The sequence below is a fragment of the Castor canadensis genome, chromosome 12, assembly GCF_047511655.1.
Source record: "Castor canadensis chromosome 12, mCasCan1.hap1v2, whole genome shotgun sequence".
Taxonomy (NCBI): Eukaryota; Metazoa; Chordata; class Mammalia; order Rodentia; family Castoridae; genus Castor; species Castor canadensis.
In genome coordinates, this window is record NC_133397.1 from 21,699,689 (window position 1) to 21,715,975 (window position 16,287).

Consider the following 16,287-nt stretch of genomic DNA (forward strand, 5'->3'; position numbering starts at 1 on the left):
TGAAGATATAGGCATAGGCAATGAATTTCTGAAAATAAGGCTCCAAGAAGAAATAACAAGAAAGAACTGACAAATGGCTTTGCTTCAAATTAAAAAGCTTCTGTGTAGTGAAGGAAGTAAGTACCGGTGAAGAGACATCATACAAAATGGGAGAAAATCTTTGCCAGCTATTTTTCTGACAAGGGTTAACATTCAGAATATATAAAGAACTCAAAACATTAAATGCCAAAAAAGTTAATATTAAATCAATAAATGAATATAGCTCTCAAAAGAAAGTGTAAAAGGCCAATAAACACATGAAAAGTGTTCAACATCGCTAGCCATCGTGGAAGGAGAAATCAAAACCACGGTGAGATTCCATCTCGCCCCAGTCAGAATGCAAATCAGTAAGAAAACAAGTAATAACAAATGCTGGTGAGGATGTGGGATTATAAATTAGTCCAGTCACTATGGAAACTAGTGTGGAGGGTACTCAAAAAAAACTAAAAATAGAACTACCCTATGTTCTAGTTATGCCATTCCTGGGTACATACCCAAAGGAATCTAAGTGATCATACAATAGAGACACCTGCACACCTATGTTTATGGCATTACAATAGCCAAGCTATGGAGGCAGCCTTGGTTCCCATCCACAGATGAATAATGGGGTCTAGCCAGGCACCAGTGGCTCACACCTATAATTCTAGCTATTCAGGAGGCAGAGATCAGGAGGATCACGGTTCAAAGCCAGACTGGGGAAATAGTTAGCAAGACCCCCATCTCGAATAAACCCATCACAAAAAAGGGCTGGTGAAGTGGCTCAAGGTGTAGGCTCTGAGTTCAAACCCCAGTACCGCAAAAAAAAAAAAAAGACAGAAAATGTGGTCTACATACACAATGTGGAGGGGGGAGGTTTTTAGTGGTACTGGGATTTGAATTCAGGGCTTGGCACTTGCTAGGCAGGTGCTCTACCACTTAAACCATTCCCTGAACCCTTTTTTGCTTTAGTTATTTTTTAGGTAGGGTCTTCCATTTTTGCCTGGGGCTGGCCTCAGAATGTGATCCTCCTACCTGAAGCCTCTTGTGTAGCTGAGACCATGGGTGTGCACCACCACACCTAGCTTATCAACTGAGATGTAGTTTTGCTCACTTTTTGCCTAAACTGACCTTGAAACACAATCCTCTCAATCTTGCTTCATGAACAGCCACAATGGAGTTTTCATTCAGCCATAAGGAAGAATGAAATTATGCCAATTTGCAGGAAAATGGATGGAACTGGAGATCATCATTTTAAGACAAATAAGCCAGAGTCAAAAAGACAAATACCACATTTTCTCTCAAATGCAGAATATAGATTAAGAAAAAAAAAAAGATAAAGTAGAGGGGGATTGTTTGGGAAAGGGAAGGGAACCAGAAGATCAGGAAAGGAGGGACAACAGAGGGTGAGGATCAAAGTCCATTCCACACATGTATGAAAATGTCAATGAAACCCATTAAAATGTTATTTCAAAGAAGCTAAACCATGAGTAAGATAAGCATGGTTCGTAGTGATCAGTGACCTGGGACAGCTCATACTGCATCAATCCCACACAAAGTGCAATGACCTGGCATTCTGATGTCCCATTTGCCTTGGCATCTGTGCTTTTGTGCCACCTGAATCTTGGCTACTGTGTGTTTCTCCAAGAAGTTCAAAGGCACACCAAAAAAGATGCTATAAGGGGCTGCAGATGTAGCTCTGTGGCAAAGCACTTGCCTAACATGCTTGAAGTCTTTTGATACCTTGTACTTAAAAAAAAAAAAAGCCCCAAAAGCAAAAAACAAAAACTACTGCCACCTAGATTCTTTCCATGCTTCACATATTAGTAACATTTGCGCTTTTTCACAACAGAAAAGAGCAATAATTTTAGTATTCAATTGACAATTTGTATTTGGCAAAATTTTAAGTACTTACCATGTGTCAGGTGAGCTGACATATGTAAATGAAGCATATTTAATTGAAGAAATGTAAACACCCCAGAGTCATGATATGCACTTATATAATCAGTTTTTACTACTTTTCAGGCAGTCTCCCCAGTACTAATACAGATGATATACAAATCCTTTATTAGTATCAGCATCATTAAAAAAAGATGTAATTCTAGCTTTTGTGTTTGAATAAAATATAATTTTACCTATATATTATATTATCTTCCTCAGAAAAACAACATATTGAATTAAGAAAATTTGAAAGAGATTTTAGCCCAAAGAAGTAGTATTTTGAGCCAGGTGCTGGTGGCTAACACCTGTAATCCTAGCTACTCAAGAGGCAGAAATCAGGAGGATTGCAGTTCAAAGCCAGCCCAGGCAAATAGTTCACAAGACTCTATCTCAAAAAAACCCAATACAAGAAAGGGCTGGTGGTGTGGCTCAAGTGGTAGAGCACTGCCTCACAAGCATGAGGCCCTGAGTTTAAACCTCAGTACTGCCAAAAAAAAAAATGATCTAAGACCTTGCTTTGGAATAGCTGAATCTAACCTAGTGGGCCATCTAGGTTTCCAACTTTCAATGACATGGTGACACATAAGAGAAAGCAAATGCACCCATGAAATAACGCCCCAAAACATGGATTTAAATCTGGTCAAGTGTCTGTACCTTCCAATTAAGGAGAAAAAGACCGCACAAAGGAATGTCACAAGGCTGCAATCATCAGAATGCAGCCTGTAAGAAACGCACAGGACAGACAACTGAGTCACGGAAAGCCTAACTCCTCCCACAGTCAGAGCTTCAGCCTCACCTCCCTGAGCCCCATACAAGGTCTCTTATTCTCTGGGTACCCGTATCATGGTATCTGTATATCATATACAGGAACAGCACTGTGGAGAATGACAGAGAAGCTCAAAACAGGGTTCTGAATTTACATAAACTTGCAGCTTTGTCCTCTGTACAAAATGAAGAAAATGCCACCTGAGGCCTAAAGGAATTTTTAAGGGTTCCCTAGAAAATATACATACAGCACCTAGTTACAACGGTTGGCATGCCTTAAGCAGTCCGTAACTATAAAATGATTGAATAAACAAAAAAATAAGCAAAATTAAATAGCTGTGAATTTCATCTGCTCTTACTTCATATAACCACCTTCTTATAGTATCTAAAATGCCAAAATGGCCAATAGAGGGGAAAAAAAGAGCAACACCAAAAGGAAAAATAACTGGGATGGGAAAAAAAAAAGTTCACCAATTTCTAAATAGCTAAGCCTGACTATTAAGAAACAGTTTAACCATAGCAAATACTACCTGATAAAGAATGGAGCTCTTCAGAACAACTAAACTTGAACAAACTTGGTAAAAGCAATAAAATTTACTTTCTAACCAAAAGCTCTCAACATAACCATCTTCAAGCACATTGTTACAATATGGGAAACATTTCTGAAGTATTCTCAAAATGTCAACATCATCATCCCAGACCTCTTTGGTTTTCTCACTTTGAAAAACTAGCAATGAATGAATCAACCAACACTTCCACCTTAACAGCAGTAGGCGTGGCTCACATCCACTGGGGTGGGGGGTGCCTGCAGAGTGAGTGATGCGGGATTAAAATAAAACCAAAGGGGAAAAACACTCAAGACACATCGTCCAAAATTCAGAAAACATTCATTTAAAACTGTGTGAGTCCTAATTTGGAAATTAAAATTTTCAAATAATACAAAAATACTTACATCTCAATTTGTCCAGCATTTTTCCACCACACATGGTTGCTAACATAGCTTTAACTGAAAATACCGTCAACTTGCCTCGGCCCTCACTGCAAAATAAATGTTAGAAATAATTGCTACCTGGAACCACAAAAGCAATCAAATGTATCACCAAATATTGAGAAACTACTAAATTGATCCCTGCTCTTATATGTTACAATTTTACCACATTTAGAAATCCTGGATTTTTTTTTCCTTTGTAGAATTAAGTTTTCAGCTGTACTAGGTAAAGAAAGTTGAAACTAGCCTGGATTTATCTGAAAATGAGTTTTAGAAACCATCTCTAAAGTAATTTCTATTGATGCTGTAGGCAGAGGCCAAGTGGGTGAATCTGAATTAAGTTTCCTATCAACTAATCTCAATAAGTCCACCGCAGAGGTGCTCTGGAATGTTTGTTAGTTTTTGGCACTAGTGGAGATTGAATCCAGAGCACGGCCAGGGCTCTACCACTTAAGCCATGCCCATGGCCCTTTTATTTTTAAGACAAGGTCTTGCTACCTTTTGACAGGGCTGCCCTTAAATTTGATCCTACTGCCCCCACCTCCTGAGTAGCTAGGACTACAGGTATGTGCCACAATGCCCTGTAAGGTGCTTTTAAGTAGTCAGAATGGAGGGGCCACGTGGTTTAAACACAATTCAGAAATATGTCCTTACATCAGGATTTTTTTTTTTTTTTAGGTAGTGAATTCTTGCAAGACTTTTTTATTTCTAAAACCTTAAATGCATACAATAATAACTGTTAGATGAATCAGCTAGGAGGTAAATAATAGTTTTTAAAGCTAGATATTCGTCAATAGTATCTCAGTTTTTTTTTTTTGCCTTTGTGTATATCAATATTCTTTTTTTTTTAATTGTTTTATTATTCATATGTGCATACAAGGCTTGGATCATTTCTCCCCCCTCAGGAGATGGGAAAATCCCATCAGGATTTTGTAACAAGTTTATTATTCTGTATAAACAAAAGGATATATACTCTTATAAAGATTTTATAACATATTCATCTTTGTTTTTCCTGTAACAACCTTTATATCGCCATGTAAGTATTTATTCTAGGAAGGTTAATTGTTTTTTTTTTTATTCATTTACTCATATGTGCATACATTATTTGGGCCATTTCTGCTCCCCTGCCCCCCAGGGTAATCATGTTGTATGTTCTCATTCAATGCGATGAGGAAGTAAAGGGGAATGGAAAGCAGTATTAATTCTTTTATGAAAAATGAACATAAATGAATTACCGACAGAAATGCCACACACCACCAATAGAACCAAGACAGTATTGCTAAGTTTCCCCAACCAAGTCCATTGCTTATCCTGTCACCTGTGCCCTGGTTTCATGGCAGGTAAAAAACTTCACTGGCTGATTGTTAAAGTCAGCATATGTAAGTAAACAGTGGGTTTTTGTGTTAATTTTACAAAGCTTGTGCTCATGAGGTTTCATAGTAACACAGCAAGTAACTTTGCCATAGTTATATTGGCTTTGAAAAGCAAAGGTCAGCCCATTTATATTCACTAATGCTCCTAATAGACTCTTTCCCATTTTCCAAGACTTCCTTGTATATAGAAAGATCATACCTGAAAAAACGCAAATGGTCTATAAGCCAGAAGGTTCTCAGTGATAACATCTGCTAGAAATACCAATTTTTGTAACAGTGGATTTTTAACAATCACATATCACTGAGTTTATTCATAAGATAAGATAGGAAAGCCTTCAACTAGCTAAAACTAGGTAGGGGTTTAAAATATATCATTCAGAAATAAAGACGGTGCTCTACACATAAGGCAATATGACACCTAGAAATGATGAGGAGTATTCCTACATCAAACATCCACTGAATGATATGAGAAAAGTCAACAATTAAAAGATCATTAAGTTAGAAAGGGTAGACATGTAGGAGAACCATATGTGAGTAAAGGTGAGACCCATGGCCTATGATCTGGTAAGACTTTGAGTGTTCTGCACTGGGATGCAGGAGGAGTCTGAAGACAAACTGGAGGGGAAGCACAGCCCTAGGAATGATTTCAGAATGAACGCCTCCCTCAGGAACCTGCTGACTTCAAAGAGATTATTACTGATGAGATTACTACCGATTATCACCGAAGAAAAGGAAAATTATAAAAATAAGCCTGGATATGTCTGGAGTTATTTAGATAGACCAAGAAGAAGAGATGGCACAGAAATGCAATTATTTCTTTCTCTCAATGTCAACTGCCCCTAACAAAAGAGACAACACATTATCTGGATGCAGAAAAAGGAGGTAAGCAAAGAGGTTAAAAAACTGGTCCATTATTTTCCCAAAGAATTTATAAACTCAAGAAGCCTAAATTGATGTTTTCAAGTGCACACATTCAGTCATCTCTCATAGCATTTTTCTAAAGGCAAAAGATTGAAAGCAGCCAAATGTTCACTAATAGAAGACTGGCTATCCTACTGTTTAAAAAAAAATGAGAAATAGGGCTGGTGGCATAGCTCAAGTGGTTGAGGCCCTGGGTTCAAACTCCGGTGCTGCCAAAAAAAAAACAAGGTAAAGAAAAAGCTTCTCAAGTCAACAATCTAAGCATCCAACTTAAAGACAGTAGAAAAAACAGGAAATTAAAACCAAAACAAGAAAATGGGAAAAATAATGTGGACAGTAGAAATCAACGAAAACAGAGAAACAACAGAGGGAAAAATCAAGAGAACCAAAATCTGGTCCATTGGATGGATCAATAATACTAAGAAATCTCTAGCCAGACTAAGAAAAAAAAGAGAGAAGACACAAATTAGCAAATCAAGAATGAAAGAGGGAACATCATTACAGTTCCATAGACATTATAGAAATAAGGAAACCTCACACACACACACACACACACACACAAAACACTTTATGTCCATACATTCAAACACTTGTGTGAAATGGACAAATGTAAACTACTTCTTCAAGAATAGAAACTACTAAAGCCACTCAAGAAGAAATAGATAACCTAAGTAGGCCCATATTTAGTACAAAAGTTGAACTCTACCTTAGAGCCTTCCCAAGAAAATGCTCCTCGTTCAGAGGGCTGTACTGGTGAATGCTAAGAACACCTAAAGAAGAAAAATCACTGCGTTTCTCCAGGTAATTCTTGCAAGTAGGAAAAAGGGAGGAAAAGAAAGAGAAGGAACACTTCCCCTATACTTTTTATGATGCCAACATTATTGTGATACCAAAACCACATAAAGATACCACAACAAAAAAAAACTAAGGTAGTATCCCTCAAGAACATAGTCACAAATATCTTTAACAAAATGTGAATAAATCAAATGTAGCAATGTATAAAAAGGATAAACATAACACAGTATGTAAGACTAATTTGACTTTTGAAAACCAACCAATACAATTCACCATCTCAAGGGACTAAAAGGAGAAAAACCATATGTCATCCGAATAGGTTCAGGTGACAAAAATCAAACTTCAATTCTTGATATGCTCAGAAAACTAAGAAAAGAAACTTTCTCAATCTGACAATAAGCATCTGTAAAAAACATTAACAGCTTTCATCATACTTAGTGGTGAAACACTGTTTCCTCCCTGATCAAGAACAAGTCAAGCCAAGCATGGTAATGCATGCCTGTCACCCTAGCACTCAGGAGGCTAAGGCAGGCAGGAGTTTTGAGAATTCAAGGCTAGCCTGGACTACATAGTACAGCCTGGTTCAAAAAACAAAACCAAACAAACAAAAACCCTGTGAAGAATGACTACTCTTACCATTCCTCATCAACATGACACTGAAAACACAGCCATGATACTGGCAAGGATCAACAAGATGCATACAGATTGGAAGTGAAAAAATGAAACTGTCTGCTCCAGACAACATGACCATCTAGAAAATCCTACCTGCCCCGCTAAAAAAACCCAACTATAAAACCTATGAGAAGCACTGTATTAAGGGAGTTTAACAAGGATGTAGAATACATAGTCAAGGTACAAAATTCAATCTTATTTCTCTAAATTAGCAAAAGACTTGCAAATGCAATAGCACCAAAAATATTCTCTAACTCAACTGTTACATTTAATAATTCTAGATTCAGCCTAAAAAGACATACTCTCAACTAACCTGGACTTTACATTGATAAAAATCTTTTTTCAAAGAAACATGTCCAAGCTCTGCATGCTGAAAGCTATGAAATACTGCTTAAAAAATCAAAGACGACAGAGAGACACGCCATGCTCATGAATGACAAGTTCAATATTGTTAAAATGTGAATTCTCCCTTCACTGATCAGGATACTGATGTGATTCAATGCAGTCCTCAGAGGAGATGGGGAGAGTAGGGGACATGGAAATGGATACACTGCTTGCTCTGTCCTCTCACACAGTGCTTCACTCAGCACATCACACTGACACTATGTGTGTAGTGGGTGTTTTCCCACACCAAGCAATTCTGCAGCAGATACCTGCCAGGTGTTCTCTGATTCAATTCTGACACTATCTACCTCAAGGTGGCATCAGATCCCACAGGTTGAAGGCTCAGTCTCAAGGACTGTCCTCCCTTTTCCCACTTCAGAAGACAGTTGCAAGTAGGTGATCACTTAAACTTCTGACCATCCAGCTATAAATCAGGGCTTCCCAAAAACCTCTCCTCCTCAGGTCCCACTGATTTGCTACAAGGGGCTCACAAATCTCAGGGAAATACTTTATTAATGTTTACCTGTTTATTCATAAGGGACATAACAGGGGATACAGATGAACAGCCAGATGGAAGAGTCGCACCAGGTAAGGAATATGGGAAGGCGCACAGAACTTCCTCAGGTTCGCAAGCAATCCAGAAGCTCTCAAGCCCAGTTGAAACTTTTGGGTTTTATGAAAGTTTCATTATGTAAGCATGACTGACCTCCAACTCCTCTCCAGTTCCCAGGGTTGGATATCAGGGATGAAAATTCTAACTTTCTAGTCACAGGGGTTGGTTCTCCTGGCATCCAGCCCCCATCCTGAGGTTATCCAGAAGCCCACCAAGTGTCACCTTGTTAGAACAAACACCCGCTCCTATCACCCAAGAAATTCTGAGGGATTTACGATATTCCTAAATGTCATCAGACGTTCCTATGACTCAGGAAATGTCAGGGACCAGGGTCAAAGACCAGATATCAAAACAAAAGATTCCCTACTGCCACTATCAGCAAGGGTATCAGGAGCTCTTTCTCAGGAACAAGGGTAGAGACCAAACATGAAAGCAAAAGATTATCCTAGCACCACAACTCTTAGATATTATGATTCAGAAGCTCTGTGTTGAGCTAGGGCAGAAACCAGTATGTATATTTCTTATCATTTCACAAATCTCAAATTCACAAAAGATTTTTTGTAGACATCAACAAAATAATTTTTGTGTATCCTTAGATTTCTAAACCTATACCTTTAGAAGGTATGAGAACATGTGCCATGCAGATGCCTAAAGCTCCCCCTCTTGTGTTAAAAGTCCCCCATGTTATTTTAATATGCATCCAGAGCTGAGAACTTCCAACACAGTGCTTTGAATGCAATACTAAAACTTTAGTTTTATTTTGTTAGCAATGATAAATCAACATTTATCATAATACAGGATTAATGGAGGTCAATAATATCATGTCTATACATATCTTCCTGGCTCCAAATCTTACTTTCTTCCTTGCTACAGAAAAGAAATTGATGCAAACAGAAGGAAAGTGTAGCAGCGTCCAGAACACTAGCAAGAAAACCAGGTCAAACTTCCAACTCTTCAGTGAAGAGGGATACAATCTATCACTTCTCATTTGTAAATTCCACATAATAGGTCTTACTAGGTACTCTGACATCTTCTAAAAATTATTATAGTAGTTAGCACTTTGGGGAGGTGGGGTGGGACTGGGGTTTGAAGTCAGGGCTTTGCCCAGGAGCTCTACCTCTTGAGTTACACCTCCAGTCCATTTTGCTCTGTTTATTTTGGAGAAGGGGGTCTCGAGAACTATTTGCCTGGGCTGGCCTCAAACCTTGATCCTCCCGATCTCAGTCTCTCAAGTAGCTAGGATTAGGCATGAGTCACCAATACCAGGTTTAAGCATTAGCACTTATACAACAATTTTCCTAATCTCCAAATGTTTTTGAAACAGTAGTATTTTAAAATACTTTGCATCCTTTATTCAAGATATTCTCTAACTCAACTCTGTTATGTATAATAGAGCTAGATTCAGTCTTCTATTCAAATTAGAATAGCAGATATAATTCTCAATTAACCTGAGCGCCACTAAAACGCTTTATTCTTTTCCATTAATTTGGACGGTTACTCGTCTCCATAATCTAGATCAGGGAATGTACAGTAAGAGGTCTCCTCAATCCCTCAATTGTCACCTGATATGTGTGATGTGTGTGTGGCCCTTCACAAGTCGTCTCTCACATTCTGTTTCCAACCATTTTTCTTATTCACATTAGCCACACAGCAATCTCCACATATAATCTCCTACCCAACAAAGCACAACTCTCCTCTCCTCTCTGTCGGAGTGAACTTCAGGTGTGCTGAGTGCCGCACACCTTACTGCAGATGAGGGGACAGACATCTGAGTGTCCACAAGCAGTGCAACAGGAGCAGGAAAATACAATGTGTAAGTGAAGCGGAGGGAGATGAATTAACAGGCCAGAGAGATTCCGGGACGCTGAGTCTTCAGATAAGTAAGCTGACTATGCATCCTGAGAATGGGAAATGGGGCCAGGTCTTATCTTCCCTCTTACCATGTGTAGCATCATTTAAAACTTTAGAGACAGTTTCCACTTCAAAAGGAAATGTTAATATAAATAAAAAATGTACACTAAATTAACAAGTGGTACACTTAAAGATAGTTACAAATATTTATTTTAAAATCTAAATGTGGCTTGGCCCAAAGAATCAATAAAATTAGTAAAGAAGTGTTCTTAAAAATCCTACTTCCTTAAATCATGTTAATCATTTATACTTTTTCCCCTCACTATTTGCTTTGGAAGCCAAACTTCACCACTTAGTTCTTGGCTGTGGATGCTTTTCTTGGCAATGAAACCCAGCCTACATTAAGCCTAATAGCAACCTCGTGTACAGTAACTATCCCCAAAGAAAGCAAAGAGAAATTGTCACTTTCACTTTTCTGATGTTCCTCTAGAGCTCCAGCACTCTTCCTCTCGGGGAACACAGAGAGAACCTGCAGTTACTTACCTAGTACCCCATGGTTAAATCCTTTATTTAATTGACTCTTTCTTCTTGGAAGAACTCATTCTTGATCTTTCCCACCAGAGATCTGAAATTATTCTATCTACACTGGTCAAGGAACATTTAAAACTGAATAGCTAGCTACCCCTGGCCAAGGCATATGCCCTCCCAAATGCTCATTTTTATTACCTCCAATGTAAAGTACAAGTTCCTACCAGAATCAATTCTCTTCGAGCAATATTTGGAAAAGGTATTTAACATGCTTTATCATAATAACATTACTCACTTAAAATCAGTCTACAGTATCTGCAGAGTTGATTAGCAGGTTAATATTTAATATGTAAAACAATGAACAGTAAATATTACCTTATCCAGAGATACTAAAATGAAAGGATAAAATAGCTATGTTTGTTGAAGATGACAGGGAGAGAAACTTGTCATTTTTACCTCACCCAGCTAGACGGCCTCCAGTGAGCTATCTTCCCACTCTTCTTCCAGACTTCTCTGTATGATTCATGTCCATAGACCCATCACTTTATAGACAATAAACCCTGCGCATAACTTCTAAAAAGAGCTATCCAGCACTGAGGAAAAACCACTGTTAGCACTGTGCCAAGCAGACAGTGAGCCACCCTGGATAAACACTATGAAGTTTTAACATGCAGGTACCGTCACAGGCCTCTACAATCCTCACTTGTGCTTTTTGGGTGGGAAATCATTCATTTTGGTTCAATAAAGTCTCAAATTCTGCCTGTATTTTGATGTTTAAACTAACCTACCCTGGATGCGTTTCTGGGATGAGCGGTACCTAGTAAGAGTGCACTATTCCAATTGATACTCTGTAAAACAAGATTACAGGGACACTTCCTGCTTTAGACAATGAGCTAATTCTGCAGATGCGGCCAACTATGAATGAGTATTTCTCACTGAAAACAGACTTTCATCTTAGAAGCACTATTCCAGTCCAATTATCACATGCTACTAGAAGGAATATGAAAATTTCTATTTGATTTTCAAAACCTCATATTTTTCCAATTAATCTTAATTTGCAAAGCTTCACAGTGAATGGATTATGCAGTAATCAACTGCAAATCAAGAATCTATTTGGCAAAAATGTCAAACACCTTAATCAATTAAAATCAACTTAGAATATTATTCAATTTTACATAATCAGAATGCCTGCTGCTTTTCCTCTCAACCTTACACTCATTAAGAATTCATCACTGTACTTATTAAAGAATCAAAGAAATCAAATGTAGACGCTCTCATGGGCTGTCAATCTCACTTGTACCCTTATGGAGAGGTTTAGAACATTATACAATTGAAAGCCAAAATAATGATAGAGACAAAAACTATAGGTCATCAAAGGGATGAAAATGGGCTTGGTGACAAGGAGCTACAGCACAGGTAAGATAAAAGATTTGGACAGAGGGAGAAAAGGAGACTGGTATTCCCAGACAGTAGCAGGAATGGGCCAGGGCCACCAAAAGGCACAGAAGAAGAGATGAGCATGTCTGTGGTACACAGAAAAGGGCTTACTGCTCGGTAAGAACCTGGTGAGAGCTGAGGGAAGAACTGGCACATCAGACCCTCCAAGTGTGGCTGAACTGAAAGCCTCAGGGAGCCTTTGAAGGCCTTGGAGGTGGGAAGTCACGAGAGTAGTGTCCTAATCAGACTAACGTGGAGGAGAGGCACCGAATGGACAGACGTTCCTCTGTACCCGTTACTACTCTCATCAGTTTCAGAAAAAAGGCAAAGAAACAGCAACACACTCAGAAAAGGTTTAAAAAAAAAAATCTTGCAAAAAGGAAAAGACAAAATAAGCACAAAACATTAAAAAAAAAAAATCTCTGAAGTACTATCTAACAGCCAAACCTTTGCAGATCTGCCTCTGTTGAAACCAGGAAGGTTCTTGTCTGGCAGTGAGCACAAATGCTGGCTTCTCCTGGAGAAAAGCTAAGCTAGAGTAAGTAAGCGAGGGTGCTCCGAGGTCACTTGCCTCTGCTCAGGGTGGGACAGGGCCCAGTTTACGAGCTTCAGCAGCACAGCATGTGAGATAGCGTGTCACATCTGACAGCATGGACCTGACGCCTCTCCTCCTCCTCAGAGAAGCTGGTTTTCACCACTTTGCACTTAATTCCCCCATAGGATTTCTCTGCTTTAAAACAGGACAGCTACCTCATCTCTGTCATTTCCTGGAAATTTCCTGAAAGAGCTAAGATCAGATGCTAAGAGTTTTAAGGGTTTTCCCCCTTTGCTTGTTTGAGACTGGTTCTCACTAAGTAGCCCAACTGGAAAATCTAAATCCTCCTGCCTCAGCATCCTGAGTGCTAGGATTAAAGTCTCATGCCACCACACCCAGCAGTTATAGCTAAAAGTCTACGACTGTGGAAAATTTTTCCCACTCGACATGAGTACTGTAATTTTATTTGGCTAACGTTTTTCTTGTCATCTTGAATGCTTCTAAGAATAAGTAGGAATGTTAAGTAAATACTGTTCACAAACACGTTTGTGCTGCCCAGGAAATTATAGTTTTGTTTAAAAATCACTAATGGGGAAGACTGTAACCTCATATTACCCTTTGTCAGCAATGTCCATTCTATATTGTGTAATTGGGCACATTCAGAATTTAAGGAATACTTTGGCTTGTGTTAAAATGCACTGCCTTGTCTGCTTTGTGCGTGTGTTTCTCTGTGTCTCTGTGTGGCAGAGTGAGGTGCTGAGGAACGAACCCAGGGCCTCATGCATGCTAAACACACACAGTTTTAAATTATTTTGCTTTAAATATTCGCTATTAAGAAGCAACTATGAAATCGTTGCAAATGTACCCAAATTAAGCTGCTAGGCCTTAAAAATGGCTACTAGTCATATTTTCCGACTACCCAGGAACTTTTTCGTATAAACGTGTCATAAATTAGATAGATGGTCCCTTATGTAATCACTGCTTTACTTTATAATGGTGTGAAATTGATGCACTCAGTAGAAATGATACTTTCAAATTTTGAATTTTGATTTTTTTCCCTCTAGGTTAACAACATGCAGTCCCACTCTTGTCATTTTTTGAGGGGGGAGGGAGGAGGTCTATATGCCACATATGAGAGAGAACATGAGATGTGTGTCTTTTTCAATCTGGCTTATTTCACTTCACATGATGATTTCCAGTTTTATCCATTTTCCTGCAAATGACATAATTTCTTTCTCTTTTTTTTGGCAGTACTAGGGTTTGAACTCAGGGCCTCATGCTTGCTAGTCAGGGGCTCTACCACTTGAACCATTCCACTAGCCCTTTTTTATGTTGGGTATTTTTAAGATAGGGTCTCAAAAACTATTTGCCTGGGCTGGCCTCAAACTGTGATCCTCCTGATCTCTGCTTCCCAAGTAGCTAGGATTACAATTGTAAGCTACCAGTGCCCAACAATTTCATTCTTCTTTATGGCTGAATAATACTCCATTGTGCATATATACCACATTTTCTGTATCTATTCATCCACAGACATAAATGGATGAAAAATATAAAAGGAAAAAATAAGATTCAATTATCAGAAATCAAGTATGAGAGGAATTTCTCAGGAACTCATTATGAAACACTTTCATTTCTTAAACAAAGGCGAAAAACAGAAAATAATAGCTATCCAAAAAGAATGCCTTGTCAAGATTAGTATATGAAGTTTAAAACAGAAACTCAAAATGAGATAGGTCTTCTACAGTAAGTCTTTTGTGAGAAATCACTATGGTCTAGTAGATGGCTAGCAACAGACCTGCCCAACCACAGCAAGCTCTGGACAAGATTACAAATGAAGATGGATAGATGGATGGATGGATGGATGGATAGAAAGACAGATGATAGATAGACAGATAGACAGATAGATGTATAAATATTACCAATGAAGCTAACACTTTACTACCACAGACACCTCACACCCCCACACGGCAGAGCCTCCCTTTTCCTCTTGCCTCAGTCACGCCTCACGTGAGCTGCACATGGACATTCCAGCCACATGTTCCTAACTTGCCCAGATCCACAGCAAACAACTAAAAGAAAATTAAAACCAGTGTCTTGACAGGCTTTCGTTTTTATCTTTTTGGGAATTACTAGAGTTTGAACTCATGGCCTTAAGCTGGATAGGCAAGAGCTCCACCACTTGAGCCATGCCCACAGCCCTTAACAGGTTTATTTAAAAGCAGATTAGGCACTGGTGTAGAGAAAATGAGTACACCAGGAAAAACATAAGAAGAAAGTACCAGAACAGTGCAGAGAGGGAAAAAGATGGCAAAGTCACAAAAGATGGAAAGACAAAGTATAGAAGATTTGGTAAGATGGCATCCTACAAGTGTATTTAAAGTTTCACAAAAGTGGAAAAAGAAGAAGTAACGGATGAAGAGAAAATGATTGACCTATAACAAACCACTTTCACAAAAAGCTCAATGCCCTATTAGAAGGTAAATGCAAAGAAAATCATAGCCTGACTGTGGCAATACAGGCTTATCCAAAAATGAAACCCTGAAAGTCGCCAGAGGACACTGACAGATGCCATGTGAAGAAGTAAAGATTACATATGTAAATGACTTTTCAACAAAAATAACATATGCTGCCAGTCACCAGTGTCCCACGCCTGTAATCCTAGCTAGTCAGGAGGCAGAGATCAGGAGGATTACAGTTTGAAGCCAGCCTGGACAAATAGCTGAAAGACCCTATCCCCATAAAACCCATCAAAAAAAAGGGCTGGTGGAATGGCTCAAGTGGTAGAGCGTCTGCCTACCAAGCGTGAGACCCTGAGTTCAAGTCCCAGTACTATCAAAAAAATAATAATTATAATAATAATAATGGAAGCAAAAAGACATGGGAATAAGAGTGAAGTGTGGCTCAAGTGAGAGAGAGGCTCTCAGTTTAAGCTGCAGTACACCAAAAAATATACAGAAGTAACATTCTTAAAATGTTGAAGAAAAACACTGTCAATCAAGAACTGTATACCAAGTGAAAATACCTTTAAGGAATGAAGGAAAATTTTTTAAACAAAAACTAAAAGAGTATGTCAAAATCTGACATGTGCAAAGGACATACCAAAGGAAAATAATTCCTGATGGAATGATTCCTAATGAAATATATTTAAAATCAAGCAAACCTTAATCTTTTATGCAGTTAATATCATTTAACTTACCTACAAACTTACTCATAAATTAAATGATGTTGAAACTATAAAAAATATATATATGTGCTTAGAAGCCAGATTACACCTGTAATCCCAGCACTTGGGAAACTGAAGCAGGAGGACTGTGAGTTTGAGGCCAGCCTGGACTATATAGCAAGACCTGCCCCAAAACAATACTAGACAAAATGGCTCATACCTATAATCCCAGATACTCTGGAAGCAGAGATCAGAAGGGTCACAGTTGGAGGGCGGCCTGAACAAAAAGACCCTCATCTCAACAAA

At 38.6% G+C, this 16,287-nt stretch overlaps 1 protein-coding gene across 16 annotated transcripts in view; it reads right to left on the bottom strand.

Annotated features, from left to right (window-relative positions):
• Dtnb (dystrobrevin beta) overlaps positions 1-16,287 on the bottom strand; it is a 269,435-nt gene that overhangs the window by 181,742 nt on the left and 71,406 nt on the right. For all 16 annotated transcript variants that reach the window (XR_012439625.1, XR_012439626.1, XM_074049317.1 and 13 more), the window contains one exon: positions 3,674-3,759. Coding sequence is in view for 14 of the 16 variants with exons in the window: in XM_074049317.1 (XP_073905418.1) it covers positions 3,674-3,759 (86 nt within the window). In the remaining 2 variants the exon portion in view is untranslated. The remainder of the gene's footprint in view (positions 1-3,673; positions 3,760-16,287) is intronic.